Consider the following 23788-nt stretch of genomic DNA (forward strand, 5'->3'; position numbering starts at 1 on the left):
TATCTAATTCAGCAAACATTTACTGAGCCTCAATTATATACCGTCTGGCAGTAATACCAGGATAAATAAACGTGTGCCTTGCTTTTGAGAAGCCTAGCTCAATAATTATACCATGCTGCCATGCTAGAAAGGTATGTCAAGTGCTAGGAAGTGTAAGGCAAGTTCCTCAGAGAGACAAGCCAGAAAAGGGTATAATAAAATTGAACTTCAATTGTGTATAATTTTCATATAAAATTCATATATAAAAAAGTCTTACAATGTAAATCATTTTATAAGTGACTATTTCTTTACTTAGGTGAGTAAAAGGAATATTTTTTCTTATCACTAATAATTATGGACAAATTTTGACAATTGATCTCCATAAGGGTTAATTTATATATCCACCAAGCGATAAATGAAAATCTTTTTTCTCCCATAATGGCAATGATCTTAACAATAAAGACCTACTTTGTCAACATGAAATTGAAAAAAACTGAACTTAAATAATAATAATGACGATTAAATGCTACATTTTGTTTTTAATTAAATAAAGCAAAAAGCCATCCAAGATTTGTTTTTATGTGCGTTAGCCAAGAGTTTGGGAAGGAAACAGGGCAGTGTGGTATGACAACTTACTTTGCCGAGACCATGATAGGTAACTATAATATCTTGTGCTTCCTTTGTCTCCCTAAAATCAGATGTGTCAGAAGAACTGGAAACAAAACTCTCTCTCAATGAAGGATTGGAAGAAATGGAAGCTATCCCAAAAGAAAGTGAAAATATTTCCTCTTTGGTGGCATTTGAAAATGTTAAGGAAAAGGTGACTGAAACAATGTTAATCTTGTTAGTGGAGAACATAAGTGGCCTGTCCAGCGATGACTTTGAAGTGGAACTAATACAAGATTTTGATGTCGCTGTAGTTACCTTTAAAAAACATATAGGTAAGATCAATTTGCTGGTGAGTACATGTGCTGCTTGTTTTTCCATTCTTGAGTTACTTCACTTAGTAGAATGGGTTCCCCCCCCCAAAAAAAAAACATTCAAAAGGAAAATAAAATCAGCATATAGGTAAGATCAAGTGATGCTTCACATGCCAGTATTCTTGGCACCACACCTTGGGACTTGGGACACCTCATTAATGGAACATCTCTGAAAGTGTGACTCTTTCTGTGGGAAATCTCTGAGATTAGGAAGAGCCATGACCACCTAAAACAAGGAAATTTTCTAATTCTAAGCCATCATTACTCCATGGCCATGGCAGTGGAATGGTTAATTAAGAGCACAAGTCATAGAGTCCAAACTGTAGCTCTGCCATTTAACTAGTAATAGGAGGCTGGCCAAGTTACTCTCCTTCCTGTGCCTCACTTTCCTCATCTATAGAATGGGGATGATAATACCTACCTGATATAGTTTCTGTAAAGATTAAATGAGATAATGTTTGAAAAGCACTTAGCAGAGTATTTGAGACAAGGTAAGGACTCAAGGGAGCTATTCTTATTTCAAATTTATTACTATTTCTTATAAAGAAAAAACTAAATGGATTTGCTTTTATTCACTGATCATAAATCATGAACACCTACTGTGTGCCAGGCAGTGGTCAAGTTGCTGTTGGTACAAAGGTGAATAAAATCATGGCTCCTGCTCTTGAGGAACTCGTAGTCTGGGATCAGGGAGGAACCCATATGTAAATGAATAGGGAAGGTGCAAGAGGAGAAGCTGTCTCTCTTAGCCTGAACAACAAGCTGTGGGAAATGGGAGGAAGGGGGACCCAAATGAGGGGGCTTATTCTTGCTCCTGTGAAGTTTATACTCCAACAGTACCAGTCAATCATATCCAGCCTATGTTCCCTCTGCTTTGACATGTCTCTTTTCCTTATGCATTTGGTAAACTCCTCTTCATCCTTCAAAACCCGGATCAGAGACTACTTACTCTGGAAATCCTTGTCTAATTTCCAGTATTAGGGTTCCCACCTCATTTGATCCCACAGTAGACAATTTATTTGCTCTCAAGACTTCTTCCCTCCTGCATGATGAACTGGCAAAAGCTCGTTATGTTTATTTGGTATCCCTAGATCCTAGTACAGTGCCTGGCCTATTGTGGGCACACTATCGATATTGATTTGAAAGAGACAGTTGTGCTGCATCCTGAAGGATGAATTGGGCTGCGCTAAAAATTTGGAGAAGGGCATTTTAGACACAGGGAATTGTATATACAAAGGCAAAAAAAAGGGGGGGAGGGTTTTCAAAATAATGACTAATTTTTGTGCCAGCATGGAAAAGAAAATGAATGAGGGAATAACCAAAGGTGAGGCTTGGAAATTAGTTTGGAGTCCAATAGCCAGAGGCATCGTAAGTGTGAACGAATATCTGCGGTAATGGGGAGCCATTGAAGAAAGGAGGAAGAGGAGGAGATTTCTAGAGAAAGCACTCAGAAAGGTTGGTGAGGGCTGTGACAGGAGGTGGGGACACAGCTCAGTGGCTTTAATCCAGGTAAGACATTCACATGTGCATCATTCAGAGACTGGCAATTTTAGACAAGAATTTTCATGTAGGTATTAAAATCTTGTGTCTAAAAATGGAGTGCTCAGCTTTCCCCTTTATCTCAATTACTAGCCAGACAGCTAGATACAATCATAATTTACTGATTTTCTTTTCTTTTTTCTTTTTTTTGTTTGTAGATACCATGAAATTTGTTGATGATTGCATCCGGCACCATTCAACTAAACAACTTCAGCTTTCTCCAAGACTTCTGGAAGTGACAAAAACAATCAGGGTTGAAAACCTGCCGCCTGGTGCTGATGACTACAATTTAAAACTTTTCTTTGAAAACCCTTTTAATGGAGGGGGAAGAGTTGCCAGTGTTGAATGTTTTCCTGAAGAGAGTTCAGCTCTGATTGAATTTTTTGACAGAAAAGGTAATATTTATTATCCTATCATACTCGGCATAATCCAGGCCATTTTTAGCTTGAGAGTTTGACAGCCATCAGTTTAATTCTGATATATTTTATTTATTCATATATTTCATTGGAAGTTGAATGAATACTCCTGTTCATCTGGGATATGATGGTTAATGAGGCCAGTGTTTCAAACTTTAGAGAAGCAAAATCAAATTTTTGAAAGATGTAAGGAGATTCTCTTGTGATCTTCACCTATGATGGACTGAAAACTATATCGTTCTTGGAATCTTTGAAATACTATATTTTCAAGAAATGATCTCTGTTTTAGCCACATACTTAATAGAGACTGTCAAATTAATTTCAATAAAGTTAGGTAAAGAAATACTCAGGAACACATACAGTTCCTACAAAAGTGTCACTACTTCACCTTTCACCTATCATTGTCATCATTCAGAAATTAATAGGGTTAGTTTAACATGATCGGTGGATACCTGCAGGACTATTGTTTGGAGTGACCTTGTGAAAACCACATCCAGCTAAACTTTACTGAAACACTTCTGAGGGTTTTGTAGACATAGACTGTCAGTTCTCTGAGGCATATGCAAAGTCAGCTTGGAGGGGCCGGGCGTGGTGGCTCACGCCTGTAATCCTAGCACTTTGGGAGGCCGAGGCGGGCGGATTGCTCAAGGTCAGGAGTTCGAAACCAGCCTGAGCAAGACCCCATCTCTACCAAAAATAGAAATAAATTAATTGACCAACTAAAAATATATATACAAAAAATTAGCTGGGCATGGTGGCGCATGCCTGTAGTTCCAGCTACTCAGGAGGCTGAGGCAGTAGGATCGCTAAGCCCCGGAGATTGAGGTTGCTGTGAGCCAGGCTGACGCCACGTCACTCACTCTAGCCTGGGCAACAAAGTGAGACTCTGTCTCAAAAAAAAAAAAAAAAGTCAGCTTGGAGATTCCACTCATGTGCAGAGGTCAAGACTGAGCAGTAGGAATTAAGGGGCCAGACTTCTTTGGAAGGAAGAAACACCTGGGATTAATTGGGGTAGGGCATGCAAATTGTTTCAACAGGGTACTTGGTAGGAACCTCCCTTTTCCTAACTCAGTTTTTATGAGTTAGGAAAATGAGGGTGAAGGTGGTTTGGATTAAAATGGAATGAAAGACCTAGTATTCCTTGGGCAGAGGGACAAAGAGAAGCTTCTGTCACATATTCAAATCTCCAGCAGCCTGGTCTTGTGCCCAGGGAGAGAGGTATATAAAATTGTCTGCCGTAGAAATTAACTTGCCAGCTAATGGTGGGAGTTGACAATTTCAGGGATTTCAAACATCTTGAGGGCATGGGGCTGCTGGGTGTGTCCTTGGGATACCTGTGTTGTGTGTGTACAGCTAGTAATAAGTACTACTGAATGAAGGTTTATTTTATGCCAGAGCTAGTCATGTCAACTGTACGGGGCACTCTCAAAGGGTCCCTTTCTCCCTGTCCTCTTTGCACCACCTGACTATGTGATAACACCTCCTCCTCTAATCTCACTCATTTCCTGTTCTCCACGTCTGAGATACGCTGATTTTCTTTCTCACTCTCTGGCTTCTCCTTGTTGGAATTACAACTTACGCTTGCATAGGGTGTTAGTAAGTACATTTGTGGACACTGTCTTGATTATGATAATCCCTGCTTTACAAATTCAGAGGAAATTGAAGCACAGACAGGTCAAATAACTTGTCCAAGATTACTGGTGAGTGACAGAGCCAGGATTTTAACCTGGGCAGTCTGGTCTCATAACCCTGTGGTCCCCAACCATTGTGCGGCCCAGCGGTGATTGTCAGGCAAGCAGGCAAACTTCATCCATATTTATAGCTCCTCCCCATCACTGGCATCACCGCCTGAGCTCTGTACCTGCCCCCTCCCTCCACCCCAGTCCATGGAAAAATTGTCTTCCATGAAACTGGTACCTGGTACGGAAAATGCAGGGGGCCGCTGCCAGTATCTATACCCTTAACTTCTCTCCTTTTCCCAAATCTCCTGTTCACCTATAACATTCATTTTTTTTTTTTTGTAGAATATTTCACCACTCAAAATGGATTCCCAATAATGAGGCAAACTGTACATAAAGCTTCAGTAAAAAGAGAATTTATTTAGTGATATTGTGTCTTATGTAGATTACTTGAGAGGAGTAAATTGGGCACTTCACTCTGAAATTATTTAGTTCAACTTCACAAAATCTGATTTATTTCTTAAGGAACAGCACTCTTACTGAACACCTATTGTCTGTGAGATCTTTTGCTCTGTCTTCTGCCACAGCATCTCACAATCCTCTCAATAACCTGCTCAGTTAGACATAGTTACTTTATCTTTACAGACAAAACAGGATGGGGACTTTAAGACATGTTAAGGTGATATCCGTGATGGTTCTTAGGGCAGACAAACCTGAAATAGAGTCCTGGCTTTGGTGCTTACTAGCTTTGGATCTTGGGCAAGTTACTTTAACCCACAGAAACTTCTGTTTCCTCATCTGTAAAATGGGGTTCCTATTACTACCATGTTTCCCCAAAAATAAGATAGGGTCTTATATTGATTTGTCTTCAAGAAGACACCCTAGGGGAGGGTTTTCAGGGGATTTTTTTCAAGTACAATACAACATTCTACATTTATTTAAATATAGTTAAGTCATCTTCTTCTGGAATATCATCATAACTCTCCAAACCCTGAATTCTATCCTAAATTTATTATGACTCTATTTCCTTTAGAACCATTGGCCCCAATCTCTCATGTTGAGCAATAGAGCTCTCATGGGGCAGATGAGAAGGGCTGCTCGTCTTCTTTACCACCCCACAACGAAATGCATGAGTTGTGCAGATACACTGCATAGCCACACCCATCACTAGGTCTTATTTTTGGGATAGGGCTTATATGTGCAAATGCTTCGAAATCCTGCTAGGGCTTATTTTATGGGTAGGTCTTATTCTCAGGGAAATACAGTACTTACCTTAGAGGAATGTTGCGAGGGTGAAATGAAATAGTACCTGCAAAGTGCGTGGCACATGGTGGCTCTTGGGACATGTTAGTGGTGCCTGGTACTGCCCAGGCTTGGAGCCTCCACAGAGCCCTGTGGGGAAGTTGAAGCTCTATGTTTGGTCCTCTGGCCGCCATGTTCTTCCCATTATGCCTTACACCAGCCCTAGCACCCAATCTCACACAAGGCGAAATTATTTCTTAACATCTTTCTGTGAAGGATACTCTTTTAATCCAGCTCATTATTAGAGCTTATTCTACTAATAATTCCCTTTCTGCTGATACCCCTTGTACCTGCCTAACAACTTACACAAAATGAGGGGGAGAAGAACATGCACACACACACACACACACACACACACACACACACACACACGAGAGACTGTTGTCCTGGTAAAAGTGGCAGGAGAGAGACTGTAGCAGCAGCAGGAGGAGCAGGAGGAGGTATAGGTCTTACTGAATTATAGTCTCTGGGGCTGGGCTCTCAGAGGACTGTGAGGATGATTTGGGTTTGGTAGAGGGGCAAGAGGATGGTTTTTAGGGTTAGACAGATGCTGAATTTAGCTCAGATATTTGCAGTTTGTGTAATGCTGTTCAAATTTTCTAGCTTTTCCTAGCCTCAGTTTTATCACTTATTCCTGGGGGTACAAATAATAATAATAATAGATAATAGATAGATAATAATAGTATCTATCTATTATCTATCTAATGATAATAGTATCTCTACCTCAAAGGGTTGTTGTGGAGATGAAATTAATTAAATATATGTAAAGCACTTAGAATAGTGTCTGGCACTTGGTAAGCTATAATAATTTATCATTATTCTCCTCCTCTGAGTGGTATTAGTGGAATCTCAGTCAACTTTGAAGCATAAAATTGTAGGACTTTACAAAAATGAACAAATAGCATAAACTTAGATGAGCTTTACTTTGAGCACCAAAATATTTTTTTAAACTGGGGCAAACATTATCTCCACGCTTGTGACCAAACTCATCTATTTCTTACCATGGTGGTGATATGTCAGTAACATCAGAAAAACAGAAAATAGAATTTAATTAACAGGATTTCAACATAGAGTGATTTTGCCTAGAAAGTAATTATTCCATTCAATAAGGGAGACCTGTGCACTGTTAGCACAGATCAATTTATATTTGAGCACTTTGAGAGTAGTGCTGCTTCTTAATATATTGTAACATCAACATTCTACAAACGTTAGGGTTTTTTCCCTCTGGAATAGGAGAGTTTTGTTTTGTTCTCATTTGAAACATATCACACTGTGATTACTTTACTTTCATTTCTTTCCTTTTAAGTGTTAGACAGCGTCATGGCCAAGAAACTTGACTTCAATAAAATGCCACTTTCTGTGTTCCCATACTATGCCTCGTTGGGCACAGCCTTGTATGGAAAAGAGAAGCCTCTGATCAAGCTTCCAGCACCATTTGAAGAATCATTAGATCTCCCCTTATGGAAGTTCTTACAGAAAAATAATCACCTGATTGATGAGATAAATGATGAAATGAGACATCGTCACTGTGAACTAGCATGGTCCCAACTCAGTGGTAAAGTGACCATCAGACCAGCAGCCACCTTAGTCAGTCAAGGAAGACCAAGAATCAAGACCTGGCAGGAAGACACTTCCACAGCACTTTCTGGCATCAGGTCTAAATATAAAGTTACCCCACTTAAAGCAGATCCAGTAGTGTGGGACATTATAAAAAATAACTTAGAAGATGATAGGATTTTGATTGAGTTTGATACACTTAAGGAGATAATAACCTTAGCAGGGAAATCAGAGGATGTCCAAAACATTGAGCTACAAATCAAGGAATTAATAGAAAGCACCACACAAAAAATTAAAAGGGAAGAGCAAAGTGTGAAGGAAAAAGTGGCCATGCCTCCAAGCAAGTATTCTCTTTTGCACCAGAGCGGTATACTGGACCGTCTAGGCACCGAGTGCCCAGAGGTGGAGATTAGTTATGATCCAGTCACTCAATACATGTGCTTGAAAGGACTCTGCGCAGATGTGTATAAAATAAAGTGTGAAATCCAGGAAAAGGTGTTCACCATGGCTCAGAAAAACATTCAGGTTTCTCCTGAGGTTTTCCAGTTTTTGCAACAGGTAGACTGTAAAGAATTCTCTAAACGTCTTTTTATAGCACAGAAAATTCTTGTGATTTATGAGCTAAAAGATAAAACTGTTCTGTTAACCGGCTGTTCTTCTGAAGTCTTATTAGAAGCTGAAAAGCAAATGCTCAGTGCCTTAAATTATAAGCACATTGAAATTGAGAGCAGAGAAGTTCTCAGTGACAGGAACTGGAAAAATCTCACTTGCAGTTTGCGTAAGAAACATAATTCCTCCTCAAACACTGTGGTGATCAATGAGTTAACTTCAAAACCCACAGCTGAGGTCCTCATTGCAGGCTGTGTGAGACAAGTAGATGATATCTATAAGGTGCTTTTTGAGTTTTTGGAAAAACACATGAAAGTAGAGAGATTGATTGAAATAAATTCTTCCTTAGTTATAGAGTATTTAAGGGCAGAAAGGAAGGTATTCTGGCCAAAGATAAAGAAGGCAAATGTGCAGTTAGTTTTCAATCATAAGAACAAACAAAAAGGCATTTTACTAACTGGCTCGAAGAAGGACGTCCTGGAGGTAATGAACTCCCTCCGGCAAATCCGAGATTCGATCTATGTGCAGAACGTCTGCATCGATAAGCCGGGAGCCAGGCAGTTTTTCCAGGATAAAGAGCGGTTTTATAAAAGTGAGGCTAGACGGCTGTTTGGTTGCTTCGTTGAACTGCAGGCCAGGAGAGAGGAAAAGTGCCTCTCTCAGAGGAGCTTGGCCCCTGGCGTGGTGCTGGCTGTGCAGCAGGGCGACCTGACACGGCTCCCCGTGGACGTGGTGGTGAATTCCGCCAACGAGGACCTCAGGCATTCCGGTGGCCTTGCCGCTGCGCTGTCACAAGCAGCTGGCCCTGAGCTCCAGGCCCACTGTGACCAGATAGTGAAGAAGAACGGCAGGGTCCTACCCGGCAATGCCATCATCTCGAAAGCAGGAAAGCTCCCGTATCGCTACATGATCCACGCAGTGGGGCCCCGATGGGACAGCAGCGAGGCCCCGAGGTGTGTGCACCTGTTAAGGAGAGTTGTGACACTAAGTCTGGATTTAGCTGAGAAACACAAGTGCCAATCCATAGCCATCCCAGCCATTAGTTCGGGAATCTTTGGCTTTCCCCTACACCGGTGTGTGGAGACCATTGTTTCAACTGTCAAGGAAAACTTCGAGGGTAACCAGGATGGACGCTTCTTGAAAGAGATTTACCTTGTGGATGTGTCTGAGAAGACTACCGAGGCCTTTGCTGAAGCTATGAAAAGGATATTTAAAGACACCCTGCCTGATACAGCTGCCGGGCCCAGTTCGCCAGCAGCAGCCGGGCTTGGGGAAACACCGCAAATACAGGGGACTCTGGTGTCCCCCAGAGGCCTTCGGATGCTGCTGGTGAGAGGAAGTGTGCAGGATGCTAAGGTGAGTGTCCCTCTTTATGGAGCACCACCGGGGGGCCGTGACTCCACCTGGCCTGTCACTCTCTCATGGGGGGCCCAAGGAGGAAAAGGATCCAAGGGAGAATCAGGGGAGAGAATCCCATGCCCTCTATCCCTACCTTGAAACGGGTTTCCTTAGACCACACGTCCTCAAACTACGGCCCCGCAGGCCACATGCAGCCCACCCAGGACATTTATCTATCCAGCTCGTGGGGTGTTTTTGCCCACCGCTGCCTGTCCTGCTTAGCGGCCGACTCATCCCGGGCACACAGTGCGCACTCTCCAACAGTCTGAGGGACAGTGAACTGGCCCCGTTTAAAAAGTTTGAGGACCCCTGGCATAGGGTATGCAGAGGGCAGGAATCTTATCATGGTGTGTGCTAAGCGAGAGTGAACTTGGGGGCCAGAGTCAAGGGGCCATCAGTGCCCAACTCCAGTGAGGAAATGTGGGGTGGGAAAGTGGAAAGTGGATCTGGGAAAGTTCCCGGTGTCAGGTATTATGTGGGGGCAATTCTTGTAGGCTCCAGGGCTGGCTGTGTGTGTGTGATGGGGGAAGGGATTAATATGTTTTTTAAAAGGTATTTAACAACCTTTTCAACATAGGCTCTAACTAATCACAGCAGCAGCCATCCACGGCAGGGTCTGGAAACCTCCTGCTGTGCTAGGCATTGCTTCTTTCTCTCTCTCTTTTTTTTATTTCAGGGTATTATAGGGGTACAAACATTTTGGTTACATGTCATGATCTTGCCATACAAAAACCATGATTTGAGGTGTGCCCTTACCCCCTACAATGCTCATAGTGTCCATTAGTGGTGAATTTTCCCACTCCTAAGCCCCCAACCCCCCAAAGAATATTACTACCGTGTGAGCACCTTAGCGTTGATCAGTCAGTGCCAGTTTGATGGCGAGTACATGTGGTGCCTATTCTTCCATTCTTGTGATACCTCACTTCAGAGAATGGGCTGAATGAAGCTCTATCCAGGAAAACAAAAGAGATGCTAGATCACCGTAGTTTTTTATAATTGAGTAGTATTCCACTGTATACATATACCATATTTTATTAATCCACTCATGGATTGATGGGCACTTAGGTTATTTCCACTTCCTTGCAATAGTGAATTGTGCTGCCGTAAACATTCAAGTGCAGATGTCTTTATTATAGAATGATTTTTGTTCCTTTGAGTAGATGCCTAGTAGTGCTATTGCTGGATCAAATGGTATTTCTATTTTTTAGCTCTTTGAGGTATCTCCAAATTCTTTTCCATAGAGTTTGCACTAATGTGCAGTCCCACCAGCAGTGTTAGAGCGTTCCTGTCTCTTCACATCCTCACCAGCATTTGTTGCTTTGGGATTTTTTGATAAAGGCCAATCTCACTGGGTAATTTCTCATTGTGGTTTTGATTTGCATTTCCCTAATGATTAGAGATGTTGAGCATTTTTTTATATGTTTGCTGGCCATTATTCTGTCTTCTTTTGAAAAGTTTCTGTTCATGTCCTTTGCCCATTTATTGATGGGGTTGTTTGACTTTTTTCTTGTTGATTTTTTTGAGTTCTAGATAGAGTCTTGTTATCAGCCCTTTATCAGATGTGTAGAGAGCAAATACTTTCTCCCATTCTGTGGGCTGTCTATTCGCTCTAATGACAGTTTCCTTGGCTGTGCAAAAGCTTTTTAGTTTGATCAGGTCCCACCTCTCACCTCTTACAAAAGTCAATTCATGATGGATAACAGACTTAAACCTAAGGCATGAAACCTTAAGAATCCTAGAAGAAAATGTAGGAAAGACTCCTTCAGACATTGGCCTAGGCAAAGAATTCATGAAGAAGACCCCCAAAGCAATCACAGCAGCGGCATTGCTTCTTTAATTGTAGGATTTGGGGGAGTCCTGGGAGAGAGATTCCTGGCAGGGAGTGGGGAAGGTGGTAAGAGCACTGGGGACAGAGGCAGGGCAGCACATATTTACCAACCAATAGAAACATTTTTGTGTGTTGTAATAACTGGCATGGCCATAGCTGTGTTTTCTGATGAATATTAACCACAACCTTTCTCTGCTGGCCTGGAGGGGACACACTCTGGGCTGCTGGAGGGAGGCTGGGACAGAGAGCTGTGGAACACCCTGCCTGCCCCCCAGACCACTGCTGGGCTCTCTCTTTTTTGCGCCACTTTTTGCAGGAAGATTGATTCGTACAATACACCTAAAAGAAAACAAACATCACAATACAGTGACAGTGTAATCAAGCCTGAATGTTTTATTCAAAGACCAAGACCAAAATCCTAAGTTACCAGCACCAGGTGTCATTTGTTCTCATTATCTTTAAACAAAACACAGTTGGATATGCTTTACGTAATACTAAATGAAATGAACTAGATTTAACCACTTCGGTACCAGCGTTGACTGTAGTCGATAGCCACAGATGAACGCACGCAGCCGTGGACTTTAGCCGACAGCCATGATATGAAGGCACACAGCCGAGCGTCGACTTTAGTCTATAATTTTGAATTGAATTTTCTAATTTTTCATTTGTCCAAATAAAATTGTGAACATTTAAAAATAACGTAATAAAAACATATATGTATATGTTACCTATTCTGATGTACATTACAAGTAAAGCTGCCTGTAAAATAAGACAAGCTTTCAGTGTTTTAAAGCTTTCCTCAACACACAAGAGCAAAATGGATTCATGAGTGCTGGCTGTGGGCAAGGTTTTGCGGCCAGTGAGCGCTGTACTGAAGTGGTTAATAAACCTGCCAAATGTTTTGCTCTGAATTGTTTTATAAAAAGAGTATCTCTAAACATCCCCCCATCGTCTGATGTAATGTGATAAAAGGTGATACAATCGAAACTGTTTTAAGCATATGCCCATGAATATACTGTGAATATACTTGAGTACCCTTACTGTTTTAGCATATTCCTGTGGCACAACTATCTTGAGAGAAGCTGAAAATTGTTTAACAGGCATGAGCAATCATCCCCCTTTATGTTTAAACAGCTTTATTGAAATATAATTCACATACCATATCCATTTGAAGTATACAATTCAATGGTTTTTAGTATATTCACAGAGGTGTGCAACCATCACCATGATCTAATCTTAGAACATTTTTGTCACTCCAGAAAGAAACCCTGAGCCACCCTCATTCCATCCAACCACCCCACATCCCCAGCCCTAGGTAACCACTAATCTACTTTCTGTTTCTATAGATTCATTTATTCTGAAATTTTCATATAAACAGAATCATAAAATTAGTGGTTGGCTATACCTCACTTCTTTCACTTATCAGAATGTTTTTGAGGTTCAACCATGTTGTAGCATGTTTCAGAACTTCATTCTTTTATGGCTGAATAATAATCCATTGTACAAATATACCATATTTTATTTATCCATTCATCAGTTGAACATTAGGAGTGTTTTCACTCTTTGACTTTAATGAGTAATGCTGCTATGAACACTTGTGTACAAGTCTTTGGGGAACATATATTTTCAGTCTTCTTGGGTTTATACCTAGAAGTGGAATGGCTGGGTCACATGGTAACTCTATGTTTGACCATTCGAGGAACTGCTAGACTTTTTCCCAAAGTGGCTGCACCATTTTACATTCCTGTTAGCAATATTGACAGTTGCAATGTCTTCACGTCCTTGCCAACACTTCCTATTATCTTTCTTTTTTATTATAGCCATCCAAGTGAGTATGAAGTGGCATCTACCTCACTGTGGTTTTAACTTGCATTTTCATAATTACTAATGATGTTGAACATCTTTTCATGTGCTTTTTGGCTATTTGTATATCTTCTTTGGAGAAATGTTCATTTAGATCCTTTGCCCATTTTTAAATTGGGTTATTTGTCTTGTTATTACTGAGTTTTAAGTGTTTTACCTAGTTTGGATACAGGTCCCTTAGCAGATATATGATTTGCAAATATTTTCTTCTATTCTGTGAGCTATCTTCCTTCTCTGTTCAAGTTGTTACTTTGTTTAAAATATTTAAAAAATACTGAACGAGGAGATTAAAAAATTAGATTTCTTCTTACAGTAAGCTTCAGTGATAGTTATAAGAACTGTAGTTGGTTGAGTGTTTCTGTGTGTCCGGCACTGTGCTAAGTGTTTGATATGCATTTTCCCATTCAGTGCTCTGAGGTAGATTCTAGGATTATTATTCTTCTCACTTCATAGATAAGGCAATGAGATTTAGAGGGGTTAAGTATTTTGCTTAAGTCCCACAGCTAACAAATAAGTAGAGCCAGGATTAGAATTTTTTCAGGCTCTTAACCATTGTACTATATCAAAATGTTAAAAATAATTTTGCTTCTCATTTTAAAAATTCAAATAAATAAGCAAAAAACCTCTTTTGAGCAAGAGTCAGTATTGACACTGACTATTAAGATGCTCTTTCTGGTCCTTTCACCCCCTTAGATGTGTAGCTTCCCCTGCCATGGAAACTGCTATGTGTTACTCCTCAGTAACCCAGGCAGGGCCACGTTGAAAATCAGTTGGTCACATTCCCTCTCCTTTCTTCTCTTGGCCTCTCTAATCCAGTCTGATTAATCTGCTCACATTCACGGTCTGGGGAAACAGCTTCCGTGTCTGCTCACTTTCACAGAGGCCAGGTGGCTTGGCACAGGAGGTGACCTTCTGCAGTCTACCCCCACTGTAACTTTTCTAGCCCAGCTTGTGCCATTTTGCAGCAGAAGCTCGCTATCGGATCAAATTAATCTGCTCTCAGCTCACAGCACACCGCGTTTGTGTTCATGCTGTTCCCTATCTCTCTCTGCCTGCTGCAATTATTCCCACTTCTCAGAGCCCACATTACTCATGGCATTTTCACTAGCTACGTAAGGGGCTTCCTGTGGACTCCTTCAGTGATCCTATACCACTTGTATACTGCTTTTTGACTGCTCTCTGTTGTCCTGGAGTGTCACTTCAATAAGTATTTAATAATACTTTGTCTTGGGGTGGTATTTCAATCTCTGAAACCGTAATCATTTTAGTTGTCTCCCATTGTGCCAAGCCCAGTGTCTCAAATACAGCAATCACTGATGAATGCTTTCTAGAATTTGAAACAAATTTTTGCTTTTCTCTTTAAGACCGATGTTGTTGTCAACTCCATTCCCTCGAGTCTTGCACTTAATAGAGGGCCCCTTTCCCAAGCCCTCTTGGAAAAAGCTGGGCCAGAGCTCCAGAAAGAATTGAACACAGCCGGACAAGGGGCATCTATCAGCACGGGCACAGTTCTGCAAACCAGTGGTTGCAATCTGCACTGCCAGCGGGTGCTTCACGTCGTGGCTCCGGATTGGGGAAGTAGTGACACATCTTCACACAAGGTTGGGCCAGGTTTTAAGTTCTCTAGGAAATTTGGTATCTCTTTGGACTTTCCTTGCAGTGTCATAGATTGGAGCTTTTCTGTTTCTCTTCCATAATAATGTCATATTTTTGGCAGGTTCCATCATTGAGGCCATTCTTTAAGCTATAGCTGACTTCTCCGGAGGACTAGTTAATAATATGAATTGGTTACTGTGCTCAGTAATTATTGGAGCTCAGAGAAGGGTTACTGAGGATAGTAATTCCTATGCGGAAAGCCAGATGAGGGCCTGAAGAATGGAAGAGAGCAGTAGTTGCTTTGCTTCTTTCCTTCATCGCTGAGTTTAAATCACTTTTAGAGGGTTTTTTACATTCCCTTTTCCTTTATTTTTCCTTCCTTTTCTGACTGCCCTTAATCTCTGTTGAAAGCAAACAGAAGTAGACGGAGATCACAGTCAAAGTTGCTAAATTGGTGTTCTTTTTGTTCTAGCTCCCATTTCTAGGCAAGGTACATAAGGATGTGCTTTGTGCTTTTCAGATCATGGAAGACATAATCAGAAAATGTTTGGAGATCACTGAGAGCTTGTCCTTAAAATCGATTGCATTTCCAGCTATAGGAACAGGAAACTTGGGATTTCCTAAAACCGTGTTTGCTGAATTAATCATTTCAGAGGTGCTCAAATTTAGTAGCAAGAATCAACTGACAACTTTACAAGAGGTTCAATTTCTACTGCACCCGAGTGATCAGGGAAATATTCAGGTATGGTATCATTCATTATATTGACAACTGAAACCCAATGTTCTCAAATTCCTTCTTGCTCTAAAAGGATGTTCTTTGATATATATTCCATACAGGAAAATAAGGAAGTAGTGTAGACTAGTTGTAGCATGATATAGTTCAAGAAAAATTATGGATATAGAAAAAATTTAACTTCTTATTTAGGAAAATTTCAAACATATACAAAAGTTGACAAAATAGTATAATGAAGTCCCTTGTACCCATTACTAGGTTTCAACAATTATCACCCTATTCCCAATTGGCCAATATGTTTCATCCATGTATTTCCCTTCTTCCCATATTATTTTGAAGCAACTCTGAGACCTATTTTATCCATAAACAATTCAGCATTTAAACTATAACAATTGTTTCTTAAAAAGTAACATAACCACAATATTAAATCACACCTAAAAGAAATTGGCAATAATTCCTTGATTTTATTAATTATCAAGTCAATGCTCTGATGTCCGGCTATCTCTTAAATATTTTATTTTGTTTTTACAACTTTGAGTTTGAATCAGAATCCAAATAAGGCCCACATATTGCAGTAGAGTTGACTCTATAGGATTCCCTTCCATATGGGACATAGAAATTTTAATACGTATTAAAATATTTAATACATATTGGATATGGGCATGAGTCCTGTGACATAGACCTCAACCTTCAAGTCTCACTATTTTCGTGCAACCCTAGCCTTCATTTTCTTTAGATTTAGATTCTTTAGATTTATAAAAGCATAGTTGTAGCCCAACCAGTAGGAAAATGTCAGGATGGGCTCCAAGTGAAGGGTGTAGTTAGAATGAATCAGCACATCCCCATGTGAGCAGGAGAGTTGGGACCAGAAACACCAGAGCCATCTTTAGTCACAGGGAGCCCATCAGTCAGCCCACATTTACTGAGCATCAGCTGTGGGGAGCCGCTGGACTCAGCATTATGGAAGCACAAGAGTCATTTAAACCATTAACTCTGCACTCCAAGTCTTTATTTAATCCAATAGAGTAGATGACATTAAATGTTTGAAAAGTTCCATGATATTGCAAAAATTTAACAAACAGATTAAAGTCAGCAACCCAAGAGATCTTCATGGATCATTAGACCATCTAAATTTTTAGGTCATACTTTATTTTTTCCTGGAACTAGACACTGCCTGTAAGTTCTTTGGAAGCTAGCAAATCTAACTTAAATTCTACTCAGGCTGCCAAGCCACCTGAGTGAAATATGTGATCCATTTACTATCCTCTATAATTAGTTACTTCTATTCAATGAAAACTTTTTAAATAACCTCCCAATGACTTGCATTGTGCAAAGCGATGTGGATCATGGAACAGTAGTAACACATGGAAAGTAGCATGTACTTTCCGTCTTATAAACTATAATTACTTTGGAGCTAAGATTTATACAGACAAAACAAACTAAAGGAGAGATACAAAGTGCTGAATGTTTTTGGATGAATGGCTGATTGGATATGGGCATGAGTCCTGTGACATAGACCTCAACCTTCAAGTCTCACTATTTTTGTGCAACCCTAGCCTTCATTTTCTTTAGATTTAGAGTACCCTGCAAGTATTCTGTAAAAAAAGTTAGTGTGTACAGACACATTTAATGCCATTTGAAATAACACTAATTCTCTACACATGGCTGTTATGCTTTTTCTCTTAAGATTTTAAAGACAGTTAAACTTTGGTTACATTTTCACAAAAAATCAGCAAAACTTATTGAGATGTTTATTAGTAGAGACTGTAACAGAAGTAGCTACACAGCAGCCCATGGTTTGAATATGACCTCTAAATATGCTTTATTTGGGCTATTTTAAAAACATTTTAATATGTTGCTAACATTTAAAAATAAAAAATTTTACATACAACTCCAGATGTCCACTATGACCTAAAATTTCAACACTCCTGGCTCGCTGGACATGGATTCCGGCTAGGCACAATTTGCTACGGCTGAGTAGCAGATGCTCTCTAGTTCTCCAGAGTCAGCTCAGTCCACCTTGACACCGTGCCTGGTGACCTGCCTGGCCCCTGGGGGCTCTGAGTCTGAGACCCTCGCTCTTCTCTCTGTCTGGGTCCTTCTCCCATCACTGCATCAGTCTTTAGTCACTTGCTTTTTTCCCCCCCTCAAAATTCTCTTAAAACTAGATTTTCCAATTGGCAAGTTATTTGCTTTTACTGATTATGAAGGTAATACATGTTCATTGTAAAACTTCGAATAATACAAAATGCATAAATTCTTCAGTTGTATTTTATGCCAGTCTTCTTTTCTACATGTGTACTTTTTAAAGTCAGGTTATGTATTATATAATTTAATATCCTTCTTTTTTCATTTAATAGTATAAAATGACCATTTCTCTATTTCACTAAATATTCTTTGAGAATATGATTTTTAATGGCTGCTAAATATTGCAACATATGGGTATACCAAATAGTTTATGTAACTATTTCCCTATTGAATTTTTAAGTTTTACTTTTTTCTTTATTATGGATAGCACTCTAATGAATATCCTTGTATTTCTTTGTTCACATCTTTGGTAATTTTCATAAGACACATTTGTAGAAATAGAAATAAATGTATTGTTTTTATAACTTGAAAAATCTGTAATGAAATTAATACTGTTTGAGAATTGTTCTCTCCCATGTATATATGCATGTAGAATCAAAAGCCCTTATGAATCAAATTTATTTGGGAGTATGATGGTCAAAACTATGTTTATATTTTCAGGCATTTTCAGATGAATTTGCCAGGAGGGCTAATGGAAATCTCATCAGTGATAAAACTCCCAAGGCTGAAGGTACACAAGGTTCAGTAAAGCTTTTAAATTGAGAAATGATATCTAGTTGGTAATTAACTATTCAGCGACAGGTAAAAGATGATAGTGATGATTTTTATGAAGAAAATCCAATGAGTGATAAGATACTGAATTGTGTTCCATATACCTGAGCATGCAAGGCACTGGCCATGTTTATATATTCTGGAGCAAAAGAGAAGGGGGCCAACTTACATAATCTAATTGGTTTTCCAAATGACTATTTCCTAAGGATAATGTGACATGTATTTTAAAAAATAGACAAATTTAGAGAGACAATACTAATTAATGCTTTACCTCTGTCAAATTTGTTGTTGCTACATTTGCATTTATCCTGTTTGGGGTAACTGAAGCTTCTTGAATATACAAATGTATGCCTTCCATCAAATTTGGAAATTTTGAAGTTATTATTTCTTTAAATATTTTTGTCTGCACTGGTCTCTTCCATGTTTCCTTCTGATACTCCAATAATGTGAATATTAATAAGCCTTTCGCTAGTGTCCCATAGGTCTGTGAGGAGCAGTTCTTCCCACGCCCAATCTTTTTTCTCTCTGTTCCACTATGCTATTGAGCCCATCCAGTGAATTTTTACTTTAGATACTGTGTTTTTAAGTTCTAAAATGTCCATTTGGTTCTTTGTAAAATAGTTTTTATTTCTCTGCTCCTATTTTTCCATGCATTCCACATCATTTCCATTCATTCACATGTTTACTTTGGTTTCATAGATCATAGGTCTAGTAGATACCTTTAAAGTCTTTGATAATTTCAACATCTGGATCACTTTGAGATTGGCATCTACTGATTGTCTTTATCCTTGAGAGTTGGCCATATTTTCCTGGTCCTTTGTATGACAAGCAATTTTGGAATATAGGCTAGACACTTTAAATAGCATGCTGTGAGACTTGGGTCTTGTTAAAGTGTTCTGGAAAATAGCGATTGTTTGTTTAATTGTTGAACAGCCAGGCAGTCCATTAGGTTCATTCTGCAAGTTCTGTCTCATTTCTTCAGGCAGTGGCTCCAGGGTCAGTTCATTTCTCAAAGCTTTTGCTATGCTGTTTTGGGTCTGCCCCACTCGGCTCTAGGCTGAGCTCAGTTGGTATACAGGGTTAGGGGATCCCTGTCTCTAGCTGTCACCTTTCTAGGGTTCCTCTCCCACTCCCTGGCTTGCATTTTCCAGGTCCTCTGGCCAGAAAGACAGGGTTCCCTCAGAGTTAAGTCTGCCTGTTGTCTTGCCTCATGGTTTTGCATCACCAGGGTTGCCCTTAGGCAAAGTGAAGAGACAAAAGAAAGTGAGGGAAAAAAATAACACACACACATCCACTTTTCAGACCACAGAGGTGCTTATCCCTGAATATTCTGGCCAGAAACACAGGCCGTCTCTCAGAGTTTGAGCTCCCTGTGGTGTCAGCGTAGAGTTCTGCAACTGAGAGCATCTTGGGCAAGGGCCTGGGTTAAAAAAGAAGAAAGTCCAGACTCAGTAACTCACACCTATAATCCTAGCACATTGAGAGGCCAAGGTGGGAGGATTGCTTGAGCCCAGGAGTTTGAGGTTGCAGTGAGCTATGATGACACCACTGCACCCTAGCCTGGACAACAGAAAGAGACACAATCTGGAAAAAAAAAAAAAAAAAAGGTGGCAGGGGGCGAGGGGAATGAGGATTCCCTCCCAAACTATTCAGCTCGCAGGGACATTTTTTCCAAAGCTCTGGCCACAAAGATAAGAATTCTCTGAGTGTTTTTTTGCCTGCTCCCATTGTGCAGTCCTGCAGCTAGGACCACCCTTGGGTCAAAGCTGGGAGAGAAAAGAGGAAAAATTATAAAACAGAACAAACTGAGAACTCCCCTCCCCGCACCCCAGACAGGTTGCTTCTGCAAGTGTTGGCTCCCTTCCTCAATCTGCCTGCTGCCATTGTTACTTTTCAGAGTTCTCAAGTAGTGACTTTTTGTGTCTGTCCTTTGTTTTTGTTGTAATAAATGGGGGAGAGAGTCTTTAGTGGGCTAACTTCACCTTGGCCAGCACCAGAGTCCACGTTTGACGTATATTGTATTTTCTAATTCTTTCTCAGAATCAGATCTTCACTGGGGCTCAGGGTCAGGGCCACATTAGGCTAGAGGTCACAGAGAGAGGGAAGACGTATGAGAGGGGCACAGGGGAGGAGCACCCGACCCAAATTCTTGCTGTTGCTGACTTGGTTACTGACTCCACTTGTTTTCTTTTCAGGTCTTTATGGGACTATTTCTAGCCCCAGTTTAGATGTGCATGAAATGAAGATTGGCCCCATCACCTTCCAGGTGGCTTCTGGAGATATCACCAAGGAGGATGCAGATGTGATTGTGAATTCAACATCAAAAACATTTAATCTGAAAGCAGGTACCTTACTTGTACAATTTTGATGAGTGTATTAGCTAACAGTAGATGCCATGAAAAGGAGTTTTCTATAGCCAAACTGTTTTTTATATCTTTTTTATGTTTATATGTATTATGTTTATCTTTGTATGTTTTTTATATCTTGGCTTATCACTATTAATTAAAAATGTTTTTGAGACAGGGTCTTACTCTGTCACCCTGGCTAGAGTACAGTGGTATCATCATAGCTCCCTGAAACCTCAAACTGCTGGGCTCAAGCAATTTCTTCTGCCTCAACCTCCTGAGTACCTGGGACTATAGGCACATGCCACCACGTCCATTAATTTAAAAAAAAAATATTTTTGTAGAGACAAAGTCTTGAACTCCTGGCTTCAAGCAGTTCTCCTGCTTCAACCTCCCAAAGTGTTGGCATTACAGGCATGAGCCATTACACCCAGCCAATAATTAAAAAAAAAAAAATTGTGTTTTTTTTTTTTTTGAGATAGGGTCTCACTCTGTTGTCCAGGTTAGAGTGCAGTGGCATGATCACAGTTTACTGCAACCTCAAAATCCTGAGCTCAAGAAATCCTCCTAACTCAGCCTCCCTAGTAGCTGGGAATACAGGTGTGCATCACCATGTCTGGATAAGTTTTAAAAATATTTTGTAGAGACAGGGTCTTGCTGTATTGTCCAGGCTGGCCTCAAACTGCTAGCCTCACACAGTCCTCCCACCTTAGCCTCCCAAAGTGCTGGGATTACAGGCATGAGCCATGGCACCCAGCCTTTTAAATTATTTTGGCAGGGTTTCTCATGATTAGTAACAAGTTATTTTATGAATTTTTTTTCTTTGTCATCAGCAATACCCAGGTTATAGGATTCCTTCAATGAGGGAGAATGGACTTAAATGAGGAACTCTTTCTGATCCAAATGTACCATAATGAATTTTTTATTCATGTTTGTTATCATCTTGATTTTTATCATGTAGGGGTCTCCAAAGCAATTTTAGAAAGTGCTGGACAAAGTGTAGAAGTGGAGTGTTCTCTCCAAGGTAAGGCATAGTGCTATTTTTGTCCAAAATTGTAACTGGAAGGGTGGCTGTGGAGAGGCCAAGGGAGTCTTGGGACCGGGGAGCCAACAACACATCACTTTAAAAAATCATGCATTTTACTAAAGAATCCCAATCACAGAGAATTAGATGTGAGAAGTAATCTCACAGTTTAAAAAGAGAATTTAAGCCATACACTTTCGTCAAAGATATTATGTTGGGAATTTTTTATCCATAAATTCCTTACTTGCCAAATCAGACATTTTGCTTTCTAAACACAGGGTGGGTTCAACATCTAATTTTGCATTTTTTTGGTCTGTTTTCCAGCTCAACAGAGCAAGCATGATTACATAATTACTGAAGGTGGATTACTGAGGTGCAAGAAAATCATTCATGTTGTTGGTGGAAATGATGTCAAGAGATCAGTGTCCTGTGTTTTGCAGGAGTGTGAAAAACGGAATTACTCATCCATTTGCCTCCCAGCCATTGGGACAGGTTTGTGGCCTCTGGCTGTCAAGGCTAAATCCTGAAGCATCCACTTTCCCTTAGGTTTGGTGCTGAGTGTCCACACGGTCAGTGCCGGGGTGGCGACAGTTAATCCAGGGGCCCACGGCTTCCTCTCCCCAAGGCGGCCTCCTCCCCCCGCCTCCGAGGGAAGGAGCAAAAAGCCTGTGGACCATTTAAGTAAAAGAGAAAAAAGTGAAGAAAACTGAAGAGAATGTTGGGATGTTAGAGAGACAGAAAGAAGGGAAGGGAGAGAATGAAAAGAAAGGCCATTCCTCATTCTCCACTCATGAGTTCCTTCCTCTATTTTCACTTCCCTGCACAATCTACATTATTTAGTCCCTAACTTTCTCTGCTGTCCCGTCCCCATGGAGAACTTAAGTGCATCAACTTCCACCTCACCCTCACTGACTCCCAGATGAGCATTTGCAGCCTGCAGCTCAGGAGCTGGTGTGTTGGTGGGCATAAGGGCATCTCTATGTGGAAGTTTCCCAGTCACCGGATCCTAGTGCTTCATAAACTCAACTCTCCACTTTCCTTTTTTGAGCCTACTTACCTCTTTGAGTTTCTCATTTTCTTCAAACTATGTAATGATAGAGTCATTCTTCCTGGGTTAATCTTGAGTTAGGTGATGCTCTCTGAGCTGTTTCCCCAGGAATCAGAGTCATGTGCATTGATTAGGAATTCCTGCTCAGTCTCCTTGAAGAGAGCTCTTCAGAGACTGGCATGCACTCTTAGGCCTGAAATGAATGGAGCTTCCTGGTCCCAGTGGGAAAACACTCAGCATTGGATCTGTCATTCCGTTGTTCAGGAATCTAAGTTTAAATGTCTTAGGCTGACATTCTAGGCTCACCAAACATTTAGCCTCAATAAACGTAACCATCCTGGAATGGTATAGAATTACAGAAAGCAAGATATGAATCAGAGAATCAGAAGAATGTCCCCCCAAAACAAAGAAGAATGGCCAGAAAGTGACAAGGATGGTTGAGTTTATTGAAGCTATACTCTTCCAAATACCATGGGAAAACCACAGTTTTGCAAACGAGAACTTCCCTCTTTCCCTGATCATCTAATTAAAAAACTGAACAATCCTCTTGGTTAATTTTATATGGGGTTTGTCTACATTCGTACAATTGTCGACCCTCCTTTTCTACAATTGTGGTGGTATCATCCAAGTATGCTCTTACCAGTGTGGCCATGACACTTTTACATTGCCCGTCATGTGACTTTGCCAGCTGCCATTCACATGGCATCGTTTCCATGGCTGAAAGGGAGTTTTGTGATCTCACCTAGGCAGTGGCTTTCATGGCTTAAGAAAAAGGCCATGGAATATGCTGCTCAGGGTAGCTGCCTGGAACCCTGCTGGTCAGCTAGAATCTCACAGAATGCGGGAGGAAAGACCTCCTAGAAGCTCATGGATAACTTGTGTGCAAAGAATTATACATTATAACAAATAGCTCATAGCTACAGGTATCTTACAAAATTAGCTTAGTTTAAATCAGTTTCCCAAAGAGATCTCAGAGAATAAGGATACATGCATAAAATCAAGCGATGACTCAGCCAAAAAAACATTTTTTCCT

General features: G+C 40.4%; 1 protein-coding gene across 2 annotated transcripts in view; it reads left to right on the forward strand.

Annotated features, from left to right (window-relative positions):
• The window catches only part of PARP14 (poly(ADP-ribose) polymerase family member 14), a 41338-nt gene that overhangs the window by 8164 nt on the left and 9386 nt on the right, over window positions 1-23788 (forward strand). The window contains exons 4-12 of one of the 2 annotated variants that reach the window (XM_012780481.3): window positions 678-920; window positions 2657-2893; window positions 7202-9417; window positions 14515-14751; window positions 15267-15488; window positions 18228-18306; window positions 20534-20683; window positions 21645-21707; window positions 22032-22199. In XM_012780481.3, the coding sequence (XP_012635935.2) occupies window positions 678-920; window positions 2657-2893; window positions 7202-9417; window positions 14515-14751; window positions 15267-15488; window positions 18228-18306; window positions 20534-20683; window positions 21645-21707; window positions 22032-22199 (3615 nt within the window). The remainder of the gene's footprint in view (window positions 1-677; window positions 921-2656; window positions 2894-7201; window positions 9418-14514; window positions 14752-15266; window positions 15489-18227; window positions 18307-20533; window positions 20684-21644; window positions 21708-22031; window positions 22200-23788) is intronic. The other variant, XM_012780482.3, reaches the window with a different exon arrangement.

The sequence above is a fragment of the Microcebus murinus genome, chromosome 1 (genome assembly GCF_040939455.1).
Source record: "Microcebus murinus isolate Inina chromosome 1, M.murinus_Inina_mat1.0, whole genome shotgun sequence".
In the NCBI taxonomy this organism is placed as follows: Eukaryota; Metazoa; Chordata; class Mammalia; order Primates; family Cheirogaleidae; genus Microcebus; species Microcebus murinus.